This window comes from Symphalangus syndactylus, chromosome 5 (genome assembly GCF_028878055.3).
Source record: "Symphalangus syndactylus isolate Jambi chromosome 5, NHGRI_mSymSyn1-v2.1_pri, whole genome shotgun sequence".
NCBI lineage: Eukaryota > Metazoa > Chordata > Mammalia > Primates > Hylobatidae > Symphalangus > Symphalangus syndactylus.
Genome location: NC_072427.2, coordinates 21,980,143 through 21,997,358, shown reverse-complemented (window position 1 = coordinate 21,997,358; position 17,216 = coordinate 21,980,143). Strand labels below are relative to the sequence as shown.

The window sequence follows — 17,216 nt, the reverse complement described above, 5'->3', positions numbered from 1 at the left end:
TATATTCTTAAATGGTTACTTTTTTCAGAACACTAAAGTGGTTGAAAAATATAGAAAAACTGAAAAGTGTATTAAAACTCACAATGTTATTTAACTGTTTTGTTTACCAAAATAGAATAATGTATTACAATTTTAGATAAAAATTATTTAAATGTCTCCCTGGCTGCTGCCAGACCACACTTGACATTGTCCCATCATTCCCCTGACAGATCACAATGGAAGCAGAAATCACCTTGCTCATTGTTGACAATAGCTTTGCCATGTGCAAGTCTGCCTTTGCTGGGGACAATGCCCTCAAATCACGTTCCTCTTCATTGTCAGGCACCCCTGGCACCAGGGCATGATGGTGGGCAGGGGCTAGGTCTCCTATGTGGGCAATGAGGCCCAGAGCAAGCAGCATCCTGACTCTGAAGCACCCCATGGAGCAGGCCTCCTCACCAACTGGGACCACATGGGGAAGATCTGGCACCATACCTTCCACAACAGGCTGCACGTGGCCCCTGAGCAGCACCTGGTGCTGCTGACCGAGGCCCCCGAACCCCAAGGCCAACAGAGAGAAGATGATTCAGATCACATTTGGGGCCTTCAATACCCCAGTCAGGTACAGGCCCTTTCAGGTCACCCTGTCCCTGCATGCCTCTGTCAGCGCCATTGGCACCATGGGGGACTCAAGCGATGGGGTCACCCACACTTGCCCATCTCCAGGGATACAGCCGCCCTCCCCTAGTCATCCTGTGTTTGGCCCTGGCTGGCCAGGACCTGGCCGACTACCTGGTGAAGATCCTCGTGGGGCCTGCTACAGCTTCATCACCACAGTGAAGTGGGGTATTGTGCGTGACATCCAGGAAACGCTGTGCTATGTTGCCTTGGACTTGCAGTAGGAGATGGCCACTGCCGTGTCCTCTTCCTCCCTGGAGAAGAGCTACGAGCTGTCCCATAGCCCGGTGGTCACCATCAGCAATGAGTGGTTCTGGTGTCCAGAGGCGCTGTCCCAGTCCTCCTTCCTGGGCATGGAATCTTGCTGCATCCAGGAGACCACCTTGAACTCCATCACGAAGTGTGATGTGGATTATCTGCAAGGACCTGTACGACAATGTGGTGCTTTCTGGCAGCACTGCCATGCACCCGAGCATCACACACAGGATGTAGAAGGAGATCACTGCCCTGGCACCCAGAACCATGAAGATCAAGATTGTGGCTGTCTCCGAGCACAAGTATTCCATGTGGATCAGCAGCTCCATCCTGGCCTCACTGTCCACTTTCCAGCCAATGTGGATCAGCAAGCGGGAGTGCTACCAGTCAGGCCCCTCCACTGTTCACCACAAATGCTTCTAAATGGACTGTGACGAGATATGTAGCCTGTGCTGCCTGAGTCAATTCAGAAGTATAAATTTGTCCCTGGAAAATGTATACATCTCATGCTAGCCTTAAGAAACTGGAATAAGCCTTTGAAAAGAAATTTGTCAGGCTGGGTGCGGTGGCTCATGTCTGTAATCCCAGCACTTTTGGAGGCCCAGGTGGACGGATCACCTGAGGTCCGGAGTTTGAGACCAGCCTGACCAACATGGAGAAACCCCGTCTCTACTAAAAATACAAAATTAGCCAAGCGTGGTGGCACATGCCTGTAATCCCAGCTACTCGGGAGGCTGAGGCAGGAAAATCGCTTAAACCTGGGAGGTGGAGGTTGCGGTGAGCTGAGATCGCGCCATTGCACTCTAGCCTGGGCAACAAGAGTGAAACTCCGTCTCAAAAAAAAAAAAATGAAAAGAAAAGAAAAGAAATTTGTCCTTGAAGCTTGTATCTGATGTCAGCACTGGATTTAGGATTTGTTGCTGATTTTGACCTTGTATTGAAGTTAACTGTTCCCTTGGTATTTAATACCTTGTACTTATCTTTGATTTAAACCCTTAGTACATGTGGCTCAGTCACTTCATAGCAGAGGTGAGAACATGCTTGTGGAAGAGAAGTCCGTGGCTTGGTAATTCTGCCTGACCTGCAGTCTCTCCATCTGTGCAGGGTACTAATGTGTCGGAGCTCAGTGTTCTAGAATTTGTCTAGAGACTGGCAGGAGCTCCTCCACCAGTTGTCATTTCTTTCTTGCCGATCTGTGTTGCCGGCCTGTCAGGGTTGGAGAAGTCCAAACCTTAGGACCCAGTTACCTTTCTTTCCTGATGTTTTCCTGCCAGGACACCGGTAGGCTGTTACTTGCCTTGAGCTGGAAGAAGTTTGCATTTACACTGTAAATGTATTCATTGTTTTCATTGATGTAAGGTTTTTATGCATAATTCTTAATTCTTTAAGAGATGACAACAAATTTTGGTTTTCTTTTTTTTCTGTGGCCAATCTATTTTTAACAACAATCCCAAGATAATTCAGTGGGGGAAAAGACCATTTCTATAAATGATGCTGGGACAACTGGATATCCACATGCAAAAGAATGAAGTTGGATGCCTACCTCACACCACATAAAAAATTAACTCAAAATAGATCAAAGGCCTAAAAGTAAGAACTAAAATTAGAAACTCTTAGAAGAAAACGTAGGTATACATCTTTGTGACTTTAAAGTAGGCAAGTTTCTCAAATATAACATCAAAAGCAAAGCATTGGTGGGGCATGGTGGCTCACCCCTGTAATCCCAGCATTTTGGGAGGCCAAGGCAGGTGAATCACTTGAGGTCAGGAGTTCGAGACCAGCCTGGCCAACATGGTGAAACCCCATCTCTATTAAAAGTACAAAAATTAGTCGGGCGTGGTGGCCATAGTCCCAGCTACTCAGGAGGCTGAGGCATGAGAATCACTTGAACCAGGAAGTGGAGGTTGCAGTGAGCCGAGATTGCGCTACTGCACTCCAGCCTGGGAGACAGAGTGAGACTCCGTCTAAAAAAAAAAAAGAAAGCTCTACAAATGGCCAATAGGCATATGAAAAGATACTCAACATCATTACTCATCAGGGAAATGCAAACCCAAACCACAATGAAATATTACTTCACAGTTGCTAGAATGGCCATAATAAAAAATACACATAAAAGCAAGAATTGGTGAGGATGTAGAGAAACTGAAAGGAAATGTAAAATGATACAGCTGCTTTGGCAAGCAGTTGGGTGTTTCTTTTTTTTGAGACGGAGTCTCGCTCTGTCACCCAGGCTGGAGTGCAGTGGCGCAATATCGGCTCACTGCAAGCTCCGCCTCCTGGGTTAACGCCATTCTCCTGCCTCAGCCTCCCGAGTAGCTGGGACTACAGGTGCCCGCCACCACACCCGGCCGCAGTTGGCTGTTTCTTTAAAAAGTTAAGCAGAATTTTCATATGACCCAGCAACTGCACTCTTAGGTGTATACTCAAGAGAATTGAAAACATATGTTCAAACAAAAACTTGTACATGAATGGTCATAGTACCATTATTTATAATATTCAAACAGTGGAAACAATCCAAATGCCTATCAACTGATGAATGGATAAACAAAATGTATATACATAAAATGGAATATTATATGTTCATTAAAAGGAATGAAGGCAAGGTGCAGTGGTTCATTCCTGTAATCCCAGTATTTTGGGAGGGTTAGGTGAGAGGACTGTTTGAGCCAGGAGTTTGACACCAGCCTGGGTAACATAGTGAGACCCTCTCTCTATTAAAAAAAAAAAAAATAGCTGGGTATAGTGGCATGTGCCTGTGATCCTAGCTACTTGGGAGGCTGAGGTGGGAGGATTGTGTGAACCTGGGATGTCAAGGCTGCAGTGAGATGTGATCACGCCACTGCACTCCAGCCTGGGCAACAGCAAGACCCTATCTCAAAAAAGAAAAAAAAAGAATGAAGTACTGGTACATGGTACAACATGGATGAATCTTGAAAACATGCTCAATGAAAGAAGCCAGTCACAAAAGGCCACACATTATGCAATTCCATTTATACAAAGTGTCCATAATAGATAAATTCATAGAGACAAAAAGCAGATTTGTGGTTATTAGGGAAGGAGAGAATAGGGGAGTGACTGCCTAATGAATATGAGATATTTTTGGAGGGTGATGAAAATGTTCTGGAATTAGATAGTAGTGATGGGGCCGGGTGAGGTGGCTCATGCCTGTAATCCCAGCACTTTAGGAGGCCAAGATAGGTGGACCACCTGAGGTCAGGAGTTCAAGACCTGCCTGGCCAACATGGTGAAACTCAGTCTCTATTAAAAATACAAAAATTAGCTGGGTGTGGTGGTACGCACCTGTAATCCCAGCTACTTGGGAGACTGAGGCAAGATAATCACTTGAACCCAGGAGGCAGAGGTTGAAGTGAGCTGAGATTGCGCCACTGCACTTCAGCCTGGGCGACAAAGCGAGACTCTTTCTCGAAAAAAAAAAGATAGTAGTGATGGTTATATAACCTTGTAAACATACTTTTTAAAACTCCAAATGAATTGTACATTTTAAAATGGTGAATTTGGCCAGGTGCGGTGGCTGGGATTACACCTGTAATCCCAGCACTTTGGGAGGCCAAGGTGAGTGGATCACTTGAAGTCAGGAGTTTGAGACCAGCCTGATCAACATGGTGAAACCCTGTCTACTAAAAATACAAAAATTAGCCGGTGGTGGTGCATGCCTGTAGTCCCAGCTACTCGGGAGGCTGAGGCAAGAGAATCACTTGAATCTGGGAGGCAGATGTTGCAGTGAGCCAAGATTGTGCCACTGCACTCCAGCCTGGGCTACAGACACAGATTCTGTCTCAAAAAAAAAATTAAATAAATAAATAAATAAAATGATGAATTTTATGGCATGTAAACTATATTTCAATACAAATAGCAAAAGATTTGAACAGATACTTCACCAAAGAGATTATATAGATGGCAGATAAGCACATAAAATATGTTTAACATTTATTAGGGAAATGCAAATTAAAACCATGGTGACAAGAGGAACCCAAAGAGACATGATGACTAAATGTAATATGGTGCTGGGATGGAATCCTGGAACAAGCAAAAGACTATAGCCAAAAACTTAAGGGAAGCTGAATAATGTATGGACCTTAGTTAATAATAATGTATTAACATTGGTTCACTAATTGAGACATGTGGACCATACTAGGTATAAGATGTTGAAAAGAGTTAGTTTTGGGGGATGGTAGAACTATTCTGTATCTTGTGATGCATCTATACATATGTTAAAATTCATAGAAATGTACAATTCAGTAACTGACATTTACTGAATGTCAATTAAAAAATAAAATTTAAAAAATGACATGGAGGAACTAGAGAGAATTCAAGAGCCCATAGAACCTGGAGATTTGACCCCAGAAAAAAGAGAGGTGCACTGAATGAGATCCATGTTTCCAAAGTTTTCTGTTTTCTTCTTCTTCTTTTCGTTTTTTTTTTTTTTTTTTTAAATTGAGACGGAGTCTCACTCTGTCGCCCAGGCTGGAGTGCTGTGGCACAATCTCGGCTCACTTTAAGCTCTGCCTCCTGGGTTCAAGCGATTCTCCTGCCTCAGCCTCCTGAGTAGCTGGGACTACAGGTGCATGCCACCACACCCAGGTAATTTTTTGTATTTTTAGTAGAGACGGGGTTTCACCGTGTTAGCCAGGATGGTCTGGATCTCCTGACCTCATGATCCACCCACCTCGGCCTCCTAAAGTGGTGGGATTACAGGTATGAGCCACCATGCCCGGCCAAAGTTTTCTTCTTAGGGACACCCCAGTCTACACACTGTGAGATGCTAGAACTCATGCACAAAGCTATAGACTTCTCAGCTTAAGATATTGGTGGAGAGGCCAGGCACAGTGGCTTATGCTTGTAATCTCAGCACTTTGGAAGTCCGAGGTGGGTGGATCACGAGGTCAAGAGATTGAGACTATCCTGGCCAACATGGTGAAATCTCGTCTCTACTAAAAATACAAAAATTAGCTGGGCGTGGTGGCACATGCCTGTAGTCCCAGCTACTCGGGAGGCTGAGGCAAGAGAATCGCTTGAACCCGGGAGGTGGAGGTTGCAGTGAGCCAAGATCACGCCACTGCACTCCAGCCTGGCGACAGAGTGAGACTCCGTTAAAAAAAAAAAAAAAAAAAAAAAAATTATATATATATATATATATATATATATATATATATATATATATATGTGGCTGGGCGCGGTGGCTCACACCTGTAATCCCAGCACTTTGGGAGTCTGAGGCGGGTGGATCACGAGGTCAGGAGATGGAGACTATCCTGGCTAACACGGTGAAACTCCATTTCCACTAAAAATACAAAAAATTAGCCAGGCGTGGAGGCGGGCACCTGTAGTCCCAGCTGCTTGGGAGGCTGAGGCAGGAGAATGGCGTGAACCTGGGAGGCGGAGCTTGCAGTGAGCCAAGACCGTGCCACTGCACTCCAGCCTGGGCGACACAGCGAGACTCCATCTCAAAAAAAAAAACAAAACAAAGATATTGGTGGAGAAAGTTCAGGGTTTCTAGAGCAACTGCAAATTGATGGAGGATATCTCTGAAAGGAGGAATCTTCAGAGACAAGATTCCCAAAATCTATGCATGAAATGTCTTCAAATTCTTGGATAACCCCTTACTACACATCCATGAAGTGAAACTCCAAGGAGCTCAGTAGAAAGCAGTAGTTGAAAGGCAGAAGGAACAGGGCAGGTGTTTCAGTTGCTGCATACTCCAAGGGGGGCAGAATTTGTGGTTCAATTTTCAGAAGTTTAAAGGGGCTTGGTAAATGCCTTGGACTGTCTACTGAAATCCCATAGAAGTCACACCTTAAAAGACTATATCCCAGGATGAAGGAATTCATCATAATAATGGGGGTAAAACTTTTAATAGAATCATCATAAAAAAGAGTTAAATTAGGATTCCACAAGTTTGACGCCTGCTAGTACAAAAATAAACATTCTTTAGGGGAAGCTGAAAGAATCCAGAATCTCTACACTGTATCATACTCAATGTCCATTATACCATTTTTTGGTGGGGGATGGGGGCTGGGCTGCAGTGGCGTGCTCTTGGCTCACTGCAGCCTCCACCTCCCGGGGTCAAATGATTCTCCTACCTCCACCTCCCGAGTAGCTAGGATTACACGCGTGTGCCACCATGCCCAGCAAACTTTTATATTCTTAGTGTGGACGGGGTTTCACCATGCTGGCCATGCTGGTCTCAAACTGCTGACCTTGAGATCCACCTGCCTCAGCCTCCCAAAGTGCTGGGATTACAGGCTTGAGCCACCTCACCCGGCCACAATTTTTTTTAAATCCTAGGCAAGAAGAAAGAAGAGGAAGAGGAAGAGGAAGAGGAAAAAAAGATAAAAACAGAAAGAAAGAAAATGTAGGTTGGGTGCAGTGGCTCACAACCGTAATCCTAGTACTTTGGGAGGCCAAGGTGGGTGGATCACTTGAGGCCAGGAGTTCGAGACCAGCCAGGCCAACATGGCAAAACCCCGTCTCTACTAAAAATACAAAAATTAGCTGGGCGTGGTGGCTCATACCTGTAATCCCAGCTACTTGGGAGGCTGAGGCACGAGAATCACTTGAGCCCAGGAGGCCAAGGTTGCAGTGAGCCGAGATCATGCCACTGCACTCCAGCCTGGGTGACAGAGGGATACTCTGTCTCAAAATAAAAGAAAAAGAAAAAAGAAAGAAAATGTAATTCGACAATAAAAACGTCAATGGAAATAGATACCAAGATCAGCCAAATATTGGGGAAAAAAACTTTGAGGCAGATATGGATATTTACAAAAGACTTTAAAGAAGATAGCGATAATGAATAAATGGATAGAGAGTTTTAGCAGAGAAAAGAAAATTTGAAAAAATAGAAATTCTAGAACTAAAAATTAAAATAATATATTCAATGTGTGAGCTTAACAAGAAAATTGGGGGTGTCGGAAGAATGGGTCAGTGAAATCAAAGAAACATTGAGACACATCTTTCTCTGAAAACAATTGACCTATCGAACAATACTAAGGTAGTGGTATTTATTGGAGTTCTAGAAGAAGATGGGAAAGAAAATGGGGCAGAAAAAAACTTTAATGAAATAATGGCCCCAAATACTCAAATTTGGTAAGAGATAAAAATTTACAGATTCAAAAATCTCAGGGAACCACAGATAAATATGAAGAAAACCACTCCTATTCACATCATAATGAAACTACTGAAAACAAAGATAAAGATAAAATTTTGAAAGCAGCCAAAGATAACACATGACAATTTGGAGAACAACAACTTGAAGGATCATTGACTTCTCACCTGAAACTATGAAGTATAGATATACTGGAGAAAAATCTTTAAAGTGCTGAAAGAAAAAGGACAGTTAATACAGAGTTCTATGTCCAACAGGATGATAAATATAAAATAAAGGTGTTTTCGGGTAAAACTAAGAAAATTCATTGCCAGCAGATCTACACCACAAGAACTGCTGAAGGAAATTTTTCAGGCTAAGGAGAAATGCTATCAGAGAAAATCTTAGACCTTCAAGAACGAATGAAATCTTAGATTCGAGAATGAATGAAGAGGATCAGAAATGGTAAATATGTGAGGAAAAGCAAAATACTTTTTTATTCTCACTCTCTTTAAAATGCACAGGACAGCTTAAAGCAAAAAGTGTAACATTTCTGGGGTTTATAATGTGTGTAGTTATAATATATATATGACAAATGCAGCATAAAAGATGGGGCAGGAGATGGTCGTAAGTGGACCTATACAGTTGCAAAGCTTTTATGTTTCATGTGAAGTCATACAATAATATCTCTAAGTAGACTGTGAAAAGTTAGGTAGTTATATCACAATCTCTAGAGAAACCACTAATATAAGACAAAGAGGTAGAGCTAAATGTCAGCAGATACTTAAAATGAAATTCTTTTTTTTCTTTTTGAGACAGGATCTCTCTCAGTTGCCCAGGCTGGAGTGTAGTGGCAGGAACCTGACGGGGCTCACTGCAGCCTCAACCTCCTGGGGTCAAGTGATCCTCTCACCTCAGCCTCCCAAGTAGCTGAGATGATAGGTGTGTGCCACCACACTTGGCTAATTTTTGAAATTTTTTGTCAAGGTGGGGTCTCACCATGTTGCCCAGGCTGGTCTCCCAACTCCTGAGCTCAAGTGATCCTCCCTGCTCCACCTCCCAAAGTCCTGGGATTATAAGCATGAACCACCACACCCAGCCAGAATTCTTTTTAAAAAAATTCAAATATGCCAAAAGAGGACAAGAAAGGAAGAACCAAGAAACAAATATCAGAAGGCAAAAGCTGAAAACAAATAAATAATGATAGACCTAAATTCAACCATATCAATTATTACATTACATATCTATGGACTAAACAGCCCAATTAAAAGGCAGAGATTGGCATGGTACAGTGGCTCATGCATATAATCCCAGGACTTTGGGAGGCCGAGGCAGGAGTATTACTTTAGCCCAGGAGTTCAACTCTAGCCTGGGTCACATAGCAAGACCCCATCTCTACTAAAAATAAAAAAATGAAAAAAGTAGCCGGGCATGGTGGCATGTGCCTGTAGTCCCAGCTGCTTGGGAGGCTGAGGTGGCAGGATCTGTTGAGCCCAGGAATTTGAGGCTGCAGTGAGTTATGATCATGCCACTGCACACACTAGCCTGGGTGACAGAACAAAAAACTTTCCCTTAAAAAAAACAAAAACAAACAAACAAACAAAAAACTGAGATTCACAAAATGAAAAAAGCAAGAGATATATTTTAAACATAAAGACATAAAATAGATTGACAGTAAATGGATAGTAAAAGATATAGATGCGAATAGTGAGCATAATATCAGATAAAATAGACTTCAAAGCAAAAAGTATTAGCAGAGATACAGAGGAACATTCATAATGATAAAAGACAACAATCATAAAATATTTAACATGACAATTTAATCTCAAAATCCACAGAGCAAAATTTGACAGAATTAATGGGAGAAATAGATGATGCCACGATCATATTTGGAAGTCTTAACATCCCTCTCTTTTTTTTTTTTAGATGGAGTCTTGCTCTGTCGCCTAGGCTGGAGTGCAGTGGCATGATCTCAGCTCACTGCAACCGCCGTCTCCCGAGTTCAAGCAATTCTCTGCTTCAGCCTCCCAAGTAGCTGTGATTACAGTTGCCTGCCACCACGCCCAGCTAATTTTTGTATTTTTGTGTTTTTTATTTTATTTTATTTTTATTTTTGAGAAGGAGTCTTGCTCTGTTGCCCAGGCTGGAGTGCAGTGGCGCAATCTCAGCTCACTGCAATCTCCGTCTCCTGGGTTCAAGCAATTCTCTGCCTCAGCTTCCTGAGTAGCTGGGATTACGGGCACCCGCCACCATGCCCAGCTAATTTTCGTATTTTTAGTAGAGACAGGGTTTCACCATCTTGGCCAGGCTGGTCTTAAACTCCTGACCTCATGATCCACCCGCCTCGGCCTCCCAAAGTGCTGGGATTACAGGCATGAGCCATGGCACCCGGCCAACATCCCTCTCTTAACAACTGACAGAAAAACTGTACAAAAAATCAGTGAAGTCATAGATGATCTGAACATTATCAACTACCGTGACCTAATTGATATTTATAGAATACTATACCCTAATCTGCAAAATAAACATTTTCAATTACATATGGTATGTTCATGAGAGTAGACCATATGTTACTCCATAAAGCAAGCCTCAATAAATTTAAAGGGATTTAAATCATTCACTGTTTGTTCTCTGACCACAACCTGGGCATGTGGCAGGCATCTGAGCACACTGGGGGTCAGTGGAAGGAGAAGAGCCAGTTCAGAGAGGAGGCACAAGCAGGTCTGGGTAGGACTGAACACCAGGAGGATTGAAGAGGGGGTGATGGGGGCACCAATTACCCACCTGGACCCCAGCCTCAGAGCTGCTAGGAGGAAGGACTGCTGCTGTCAGACTGGCCTGGGCAGTGATGACGAACAGGGCCCCAGGGCTTCCCTCTTGGTCTCTTTATCTGCCTGAAGGGTGGACAGCTTGTCCTTCCTTCTCTAGCCACGGAAGAAGAACATCTAGCAAGGTGTGAGCATGGCCACTGCAAGGTGAGATAATTGGGTTGGGGGCTCAGATTTAAGTGGGATTGCTCTGTGCCAAGAGGGAAGGGATAACCAAAGGCTCTGTATGGGAAGGAAGAAGGGCTGAAGCAAGGTGTGCTAGGGAACTGCCTACTCCCTGATGCTTTTTCCTGCTGAAGGTGGCTGGCTAGGAGCAGTGATCCCAAAGCCCTGCCTTCCACAGAGGGACACTTTGTCCAAGGTTAAATGGAAAGGTGAGGAGAGGAGCTGACAATTTAGGGTTGTCACTAAATTGGGTTGACCCCACTGGTTGGGGTCCTGCAGGGGCCCAGTTCTGGGGAAAGGCAGAGCCCTGGGCTTCAGAAAGACTGCCTGTCACCCTGACACCCAGCTGCAGGACCACCCTCATTACTTTGCTCTGTTGAAAGCCTCAGTCAGGGTGAGGGGAGGAAGAGCTCAGGCCCCCAGCAAGAAGTCCTCATAGGGTGGGTGGCATGATCAGGCCAGGTGCCCCAGGAGTGGGAGTCTCTGTTCCCTGGGCTCTTACAGCTCCAAGGCCTTGCCCCCTTTTCTTTCTCACAAAGAAAACGGTGGCTTGACTCAGCAAAAACTAAGGAGAAGGGTAGCTGTTTCTCCAGGTCAGGAAGAATATGGGGGTCAGCACTTCCTGGCAGTTGGGTCTGGGGAAGGGGGACCTCACATGCCAGCAGTGTGAGAAAGGTGATACTGTACAGTGGTGAAGGACACGGGCACTGGAGCCAGACCACTTGGCCTGAATACTGGTTGTGCCACTTACCAGCTTGTAACCTCTCCAAGCCTCAGTTTCCCCATCTGTAAAATGGGAAGTATAACATCATCTGCTTCAAGTCATTATTGTTAGGGCTAAATGACGCTTTAGCACAGCTTTTGGCAATAAATCATTATGGATGGAGCACCAGGTGTGGACCTACATCCTCTATCTGAAGGAGCATGTCCTAATTAGACCTAGACTCAAAGTCTAGCGCCCAGCTGATGGTGGCTGAAGTGCCTCCCCACCCCCACCAGCACTGGGGAACTTTCAGAGGGAGAGTCGGGGTGGGGCCCTGCTCCCCAGGGCCTTTCCATCTAGGTGATTCCCTGAGAGCTCTGGGGCAGAGGTCACAGGGAGGCCGCCAGCCTCTGAGGGCCCATTGTTCTTCTCTGAGCTGGGAAAGATGTATTCTCCCCACCCTTCCTCTCCACACCCACATCTGCATGCTTAGGGGCAGACTTTAGATAAACAAACCTTGCTGGCTAGCCTTACCCAGCCCACAGAGAGCTCTTACTGCCTCACAATGGCCCTGTGATGTCCAGCCCTTTGAGCTTATTGTCCCTAGTTCACAAGAAGTTGAGGCCCAGAGAGAGGAAGGGGCTGGTTTGATGTCCCATATAGAGAGGTGGCACAGCCAGGGCTGGGTATCCCAGTCCCGTGTCATGTCCAGCATTTTAGTGCAGACTCACATGCACATCAAATGCACAACCATGCACTGACAGACAAACAGTTCCACAGGAGGAGTGCACAGCCAGAGGGAGAGAGGAGAGAGGCTGGACAGCCTCTGTCCTCACCTCCTCAGTGGCCACGTGGTGACGGCTGGAGAAGTCTTCAGCTTGTCTTGTCCTCTCTGCAGGTGGGGTGCCCACTGCCTCAACAGGGGCCAGAACAGTCTGCCCTCTTCCATAGCTGTAAACCTCTGCTTGGCCCAGCAGGAGTGAGGGTAGAGGGGAGTAGGGTTCAAGGTGCCCTCACTACCTAGTAGATGGTAGGAGGGCATGACCAGAAACCAAAGAGCTGTTTACATGACTGAGTTCTCCCTGTGGCCTTCTGAGATTGCAGGAGATGGAAAGGGGGAGACCGGATCCTAGGGGAACCCAATATTCAGGTTTTCCTGGGTTCCTGAGATGCAAGGTTTCCAATTTTAACACATGGGAAGTTGTAGGCAGACTGGGATGAGTTGGTCACCTGGGTCTTCCACAGCTACCAGTCTGAGAAAATGAGACTGACCCAGTAATAAGCAGAAGATTTGGCTGGGCAAGGTGGCTCATGCCTGTAATCCCAGCACTTTGGGAGGCCGAGGCAGGCAGATCACAAGGTCAGGAGTTCAAGACCAGCCTGGCCAACATGGTGAAACCCTATCTCTACTAAAGATACAAAAATTAGCCGGGCGTGGTGGTGGGTGCCTGTAGTCCTAGCTACTTGGGAGGCTGAGGCAGGAAAATCACTTGAACCCGGGAGGCGGAGGTTGCAGTGAGCCGAGATCGTGCCACGGCACTCCAGCCTGAAGACAGAGCAAGACTCCATCTTAAAAAAAAAAAAAAATGCAGAAGATACTATGGAATGGGCCAGGAGAAAAAGGAAGGATCAGGGATGGGAGAGACACAGTGAGCCACACAGTAGCTGGCATTCTGCATGGTGGGCCTGGGCAGCCTGGCTCTTCATTTGCATATGGGTCTTTCCCACCCCAGTCAAATCTGCTGGAGCCAATTCTGCTCCCTTCCAACAAAGATGCCCAGACACCTGGCGGTAGTGTGTTACTTCCTGCTCCCAGCTTCTCTAACACCCCTGGAGAGCTCCATTACCACAGGTCTTACCTTCACCCACTTTCCCAGGCTCTTAGATCAAACATCAGGCACAGTGCAGGCAATGGGGCCATCCTCCCAAGTCCCAAAAGCCTTCTGTTTCCAGTAGAGATGGGAGAAGCCTGAACTAAGCAGGTTTCTCACTTCCTTATGGAGGAAGAAGAGCTAAGAGAGGTGACTGATTTTAGTACAAAGGGCACAGGGCACAGAAACATGCAGGAATACATTAGCTGCGTGTAGTCCAGTGATGTATAGCCTCTGTAAACCTGTTTCCTTATCCTGAAAATGGGGACATTGTTCCTATCTTGTGATTGTATTAAGCATCAAATGAGCAGCTGCTCAACAGAGGTTGCTGGAGAGGTTCTTCTCCACACAGATCTAGGAGGAGATGCTTGTCCTAGGTCCAAATCTCATCCAGGTTTCCCTATTTTTTCAGGTCTTCTGCTCAACTCAGGCACCAGCCGACACCCACCCAGTCCCTGGTGTTGCTTTCAGGAGCAGTGGCAAGATGGGAGCTGGTTGGGGAAGGGGATCCTAGAGCAGTGGGGAGGAGGAGAGAATGGAATGGCTGGACTTTGAGATGAGAAGACAGTTGGATGGGGAGGAGGTACCATTTGCTGGAACTGAAGCGTTCTCAGTAGGGGCTCGAGGCAGGATGTATCTGTGATATCTGGACCTCTGGAGTCCCTTAAGCACAAGGAGGCAAGTGTGTGGCAGTGAAGACATTCTGCCTTGGGCCAAGCCCAAGACAGGTCTCCCTGAGCCCTGGGCAGACCATCCGACCTATGGTCAGTGGAAGGACCCACCTCCTCCCTATCCCGGGCCTGTGTAAACGCCAGGAAGTCAGGTTCCTTTCTCCATGCAGGCCCTGACTGGGGCAGTCAGCACCATTAAGTTCTACCTCTCTGAGGCTTCCCTGGGTCAACACTTCGAGGCTGTGTAGTTGGAGGGTAGGGAGCCTGAGCCAGGAGACCTCTTCCTGTTCAGGCTGATGTCCCCCACCTGACGCTGGTGCGGGGCCCACGTGGGCGTATACTGCGGCCATGGAGAGATCATCCACTTTGAGGGTGAGTGCCTCCAGCAGAAACACAGGCCCAAGTCTGCAGAGGCTGCCCCACCAAGCCACGCCCCACCTGTGAGCTGGCTACTCGGGGATAAAGACTGAAGTCCCAGGCTGGGGGTACGTGTCTCTGAAAATAGGGTTTGGGCACTCAGGGTCCCTGAGGTCTCGGGAAATGGGGGTGCGGGATCACAGGGCATAGGACCTAAGCCTGGCTCTGATCCGCACCCCTCTGGCGATCCCCGCAGGCAAGAACTCAGGAGGCTGTGGGCTACTGGGAAATTTCTGAGCTTCTGGAAAGGCATCGTATCCAAACAGGGGCAGCGGCCGCTGCTGCGCTCCTGCTGGCTCGTGCTGCGCAGAGTGAGCGAAGCGATGGACGCGGACCCACCATCCTATCACTCCACGCGCAGCAACTGTGAGCACTTTGCACTGAGTCTGCTCGCCCCAGGTCCCAGCCTGGACCCCCGGCAAATAGACGGGAGCTCCAGCAGCTCGGTGAGTGTTGCCCAGCTACCTACACAGGACCCATCCCACCTCCTGAGCAGACTAGCCAAAGCGCCTTACAAACGCGCAACTGCAAAATCCAGGCCCTTCTCTCCCTATTCCCCACCCAGGCCAGTTTTCTCCAAACTCAAGATCCACTTTTCTCTGGCAGGCACAAAGCCACCAGAACCAAGTAGACCCACCCACTTGTCTAGGTTATCCCAATAGAACCTTCCCATTACCCCAATAGAACCTTACCCCAGTAGAATTACCCCCAGTAGAACTTCTCTACTGAGCCAAGCTCCACCTTTCTGGGCCCCACTCCTTCCCAGGTAGGCCCGCCAATTGTGGCCATGGAGACTTCGGGATGCTAGTTACAGACTAAGACTCAGGCCTTAGGAACTCCTCCAGCCCCCATGCCCAGCTAAGAGACTCCAGCCACCTAAACTGATGCCCCAAACTCGGGCCCAACTGGATCCTACCTCTTCCCCCAGCCCAGTTCACTACTTTCCATCTGATCCAAGCCCTCCTTCCTTGGGCCTAGGGGTCTCTCGGGCTAAGGAGCTAAACTGGAGGGCTCACATGACTCAGGAGTCCTGGAGGTCACATCAGACCCTTTCTCTTCCTTTTCAGGTGTCAGTGGACGTGGACGTGTCCCCGGATTAGGCATGACCTTGGCCCTCCTGGGTGGACGTGGAGGCTTCAGAAAGATTCATTAAACTACTTTCCAAAGTTTAATGAGATGTTCACCGTCCTCTATATCCTGTTCCCCATCTCTCTAAGTCCCCAAGGGCTCCTCGGAGCTCCCTGACCTTAATTCCTTAAATTCCGCCACCTCCAGGAAGCTCCTCGGCTTCCTGCTGCCAAGCCAGATTTTGTAGGAAAGGTGGGGCGGGAAAGGGAGCGTCCTCAGGTATCTGAGGCCAGTCCTCGGGTGCGGCCTCTTCCCGCTCTAGACCCCTTCCCGCTCTAGAACCCCCAGCCTGCGGGCACAGCCTTCTCTCCAGATCCCCGCTTTCCATCCACGGCGTGGGTGAGCATCCGCGCGTGCGTCTAGGGAGAGCGGAGCCCCAGAAGACCGTCCCGCCGAGGCCAGGTAGTAGGGGGTGGGGGCAGGTGTTCCGCATCCCCTGGAAGACGGTCCCAGCGTCCGTCCAGCAGCCTCGCCCACCTTCAGATCTGGAGATGAGCCAAGACGCTTTAAAGGGCAGAAGACTCCCTGAAGAGAGGGCATTTCCTAGGGATGGGCGGGGCCAGGCCCTGCCGCACCGCCCCTGTCACCTCCTCGCGGACACGCCCTCCGCTCGGCTGGCGCCGGTGCCTTTAAGACCTCAGCGCGCGGCCCTGATTGAGAAATCCGCGCGCAGCCTCCGCCGCCGCACACTGCGATCTCTGCTGAACCCCTGCCGCGCCGCCGCCCTCGCCAGCCCGAACCGGACCAGCCCGCGTTCCCTTCCTCGGCTTCAGCCGGCCTCCGGCCCCGCAACCTCCTCCTCGGCGAAGTCTTCCTGGCCGCCCCATGTCGGCCGCCCCCGCCTACAGCGAAGACAAGGGCGGCTCCGCTGGCCCCGGGGAGCCGGAGTACGGCCACGACCCCGCGAGCGGCGGCATCTTCTCCTCCGACTACAAGCGGTGAGGGAGCCCGCCAGGAGGCTCGCGGGAGGGCCGCGGCCGGGGCCGGGGCGAGGCGCGCGGGCACCATGGACAGCGCCCGGCCCCAGCGCCGGCCCCGCCCCGGCCGCGCAGACCGGAACCCCGCCCGGCCCCCTCTTGCGGCCTGGAGCCCCGGCCCAGCGCGGGCAGCGCTGGCACCCCGGCCCCAGGGGCCGCCGGCCTAGGACACGGCGGGGGGCAGATAGGGGCTGGCGGGGGATAGGCCAGCTCAGTTTCGAGAGGAGAAACCCTCCGGTTCCAGGTGTTTCTCCGGTTTGCGGCGTTGCGTTACGGGTTCCCTTCCTTTTTCGTGCTAGGCGGGTTGGCTTCCCAAAAATGTGGGGGAGGGGTCTGAGTCAGCGAACTTGAGTTTGAGCCTGGGGCCTCTTCAGGAAGGCGGGCCCTGGATGTGCTTGCACAGCCTCCCAGCCTGGCCCTGCTGCAAATTCATTTCCCCTCC

General features: G+C 48.5%; 1 protein-coding gene and 1 long non-coding RNA gene across 4 annotated transcripts in view; both read left to right on the top strand.

Annotated features, from left to right (window-relative positions):
- Positions 1-11,463, top strand: part of LOC129482137 (uncharacterized) — a 35,159-nt gene extending 23,696 nt beyond the window's left edge. Inside the window, exon 3 of the long non-coding RNA XR_008657616.2 lies at positions 9,941-11,463. This is a non-coding gene — a long non-coding RNA (uncharacterized lncRNA). The remainder of the gene's footprint in view (positions 1-9,940) is intronic.
- Positions 11,464-15,837: 4,374 nt separating this feature from the next.
- Positions 15,838-17,216, top strand: part of AP3B2 (adaptor related protein complex 3 subunit beta 2) — a 50,410-nt gene continuing 49,031 nt past the window's right edge. For 2 of the 3 annotated variants that reach the window (XM_055277386.2, XM_055277385.2), the window contains exon 1: positions 15,839-16,735. In XM_055277386.2, the coding sequence (XP_055133361.1) occupies positions 16,623-16,735 (113 nt within the window). In that variant the 5' untranslated portion in view covers positions 15,839-16,622. Of the gene's footprint in view, positions 16,736-17,216 lie in introns of all 3 variants that reach the window. The other variant, XM_055277384.2, reaches the window with a different exon arrangement.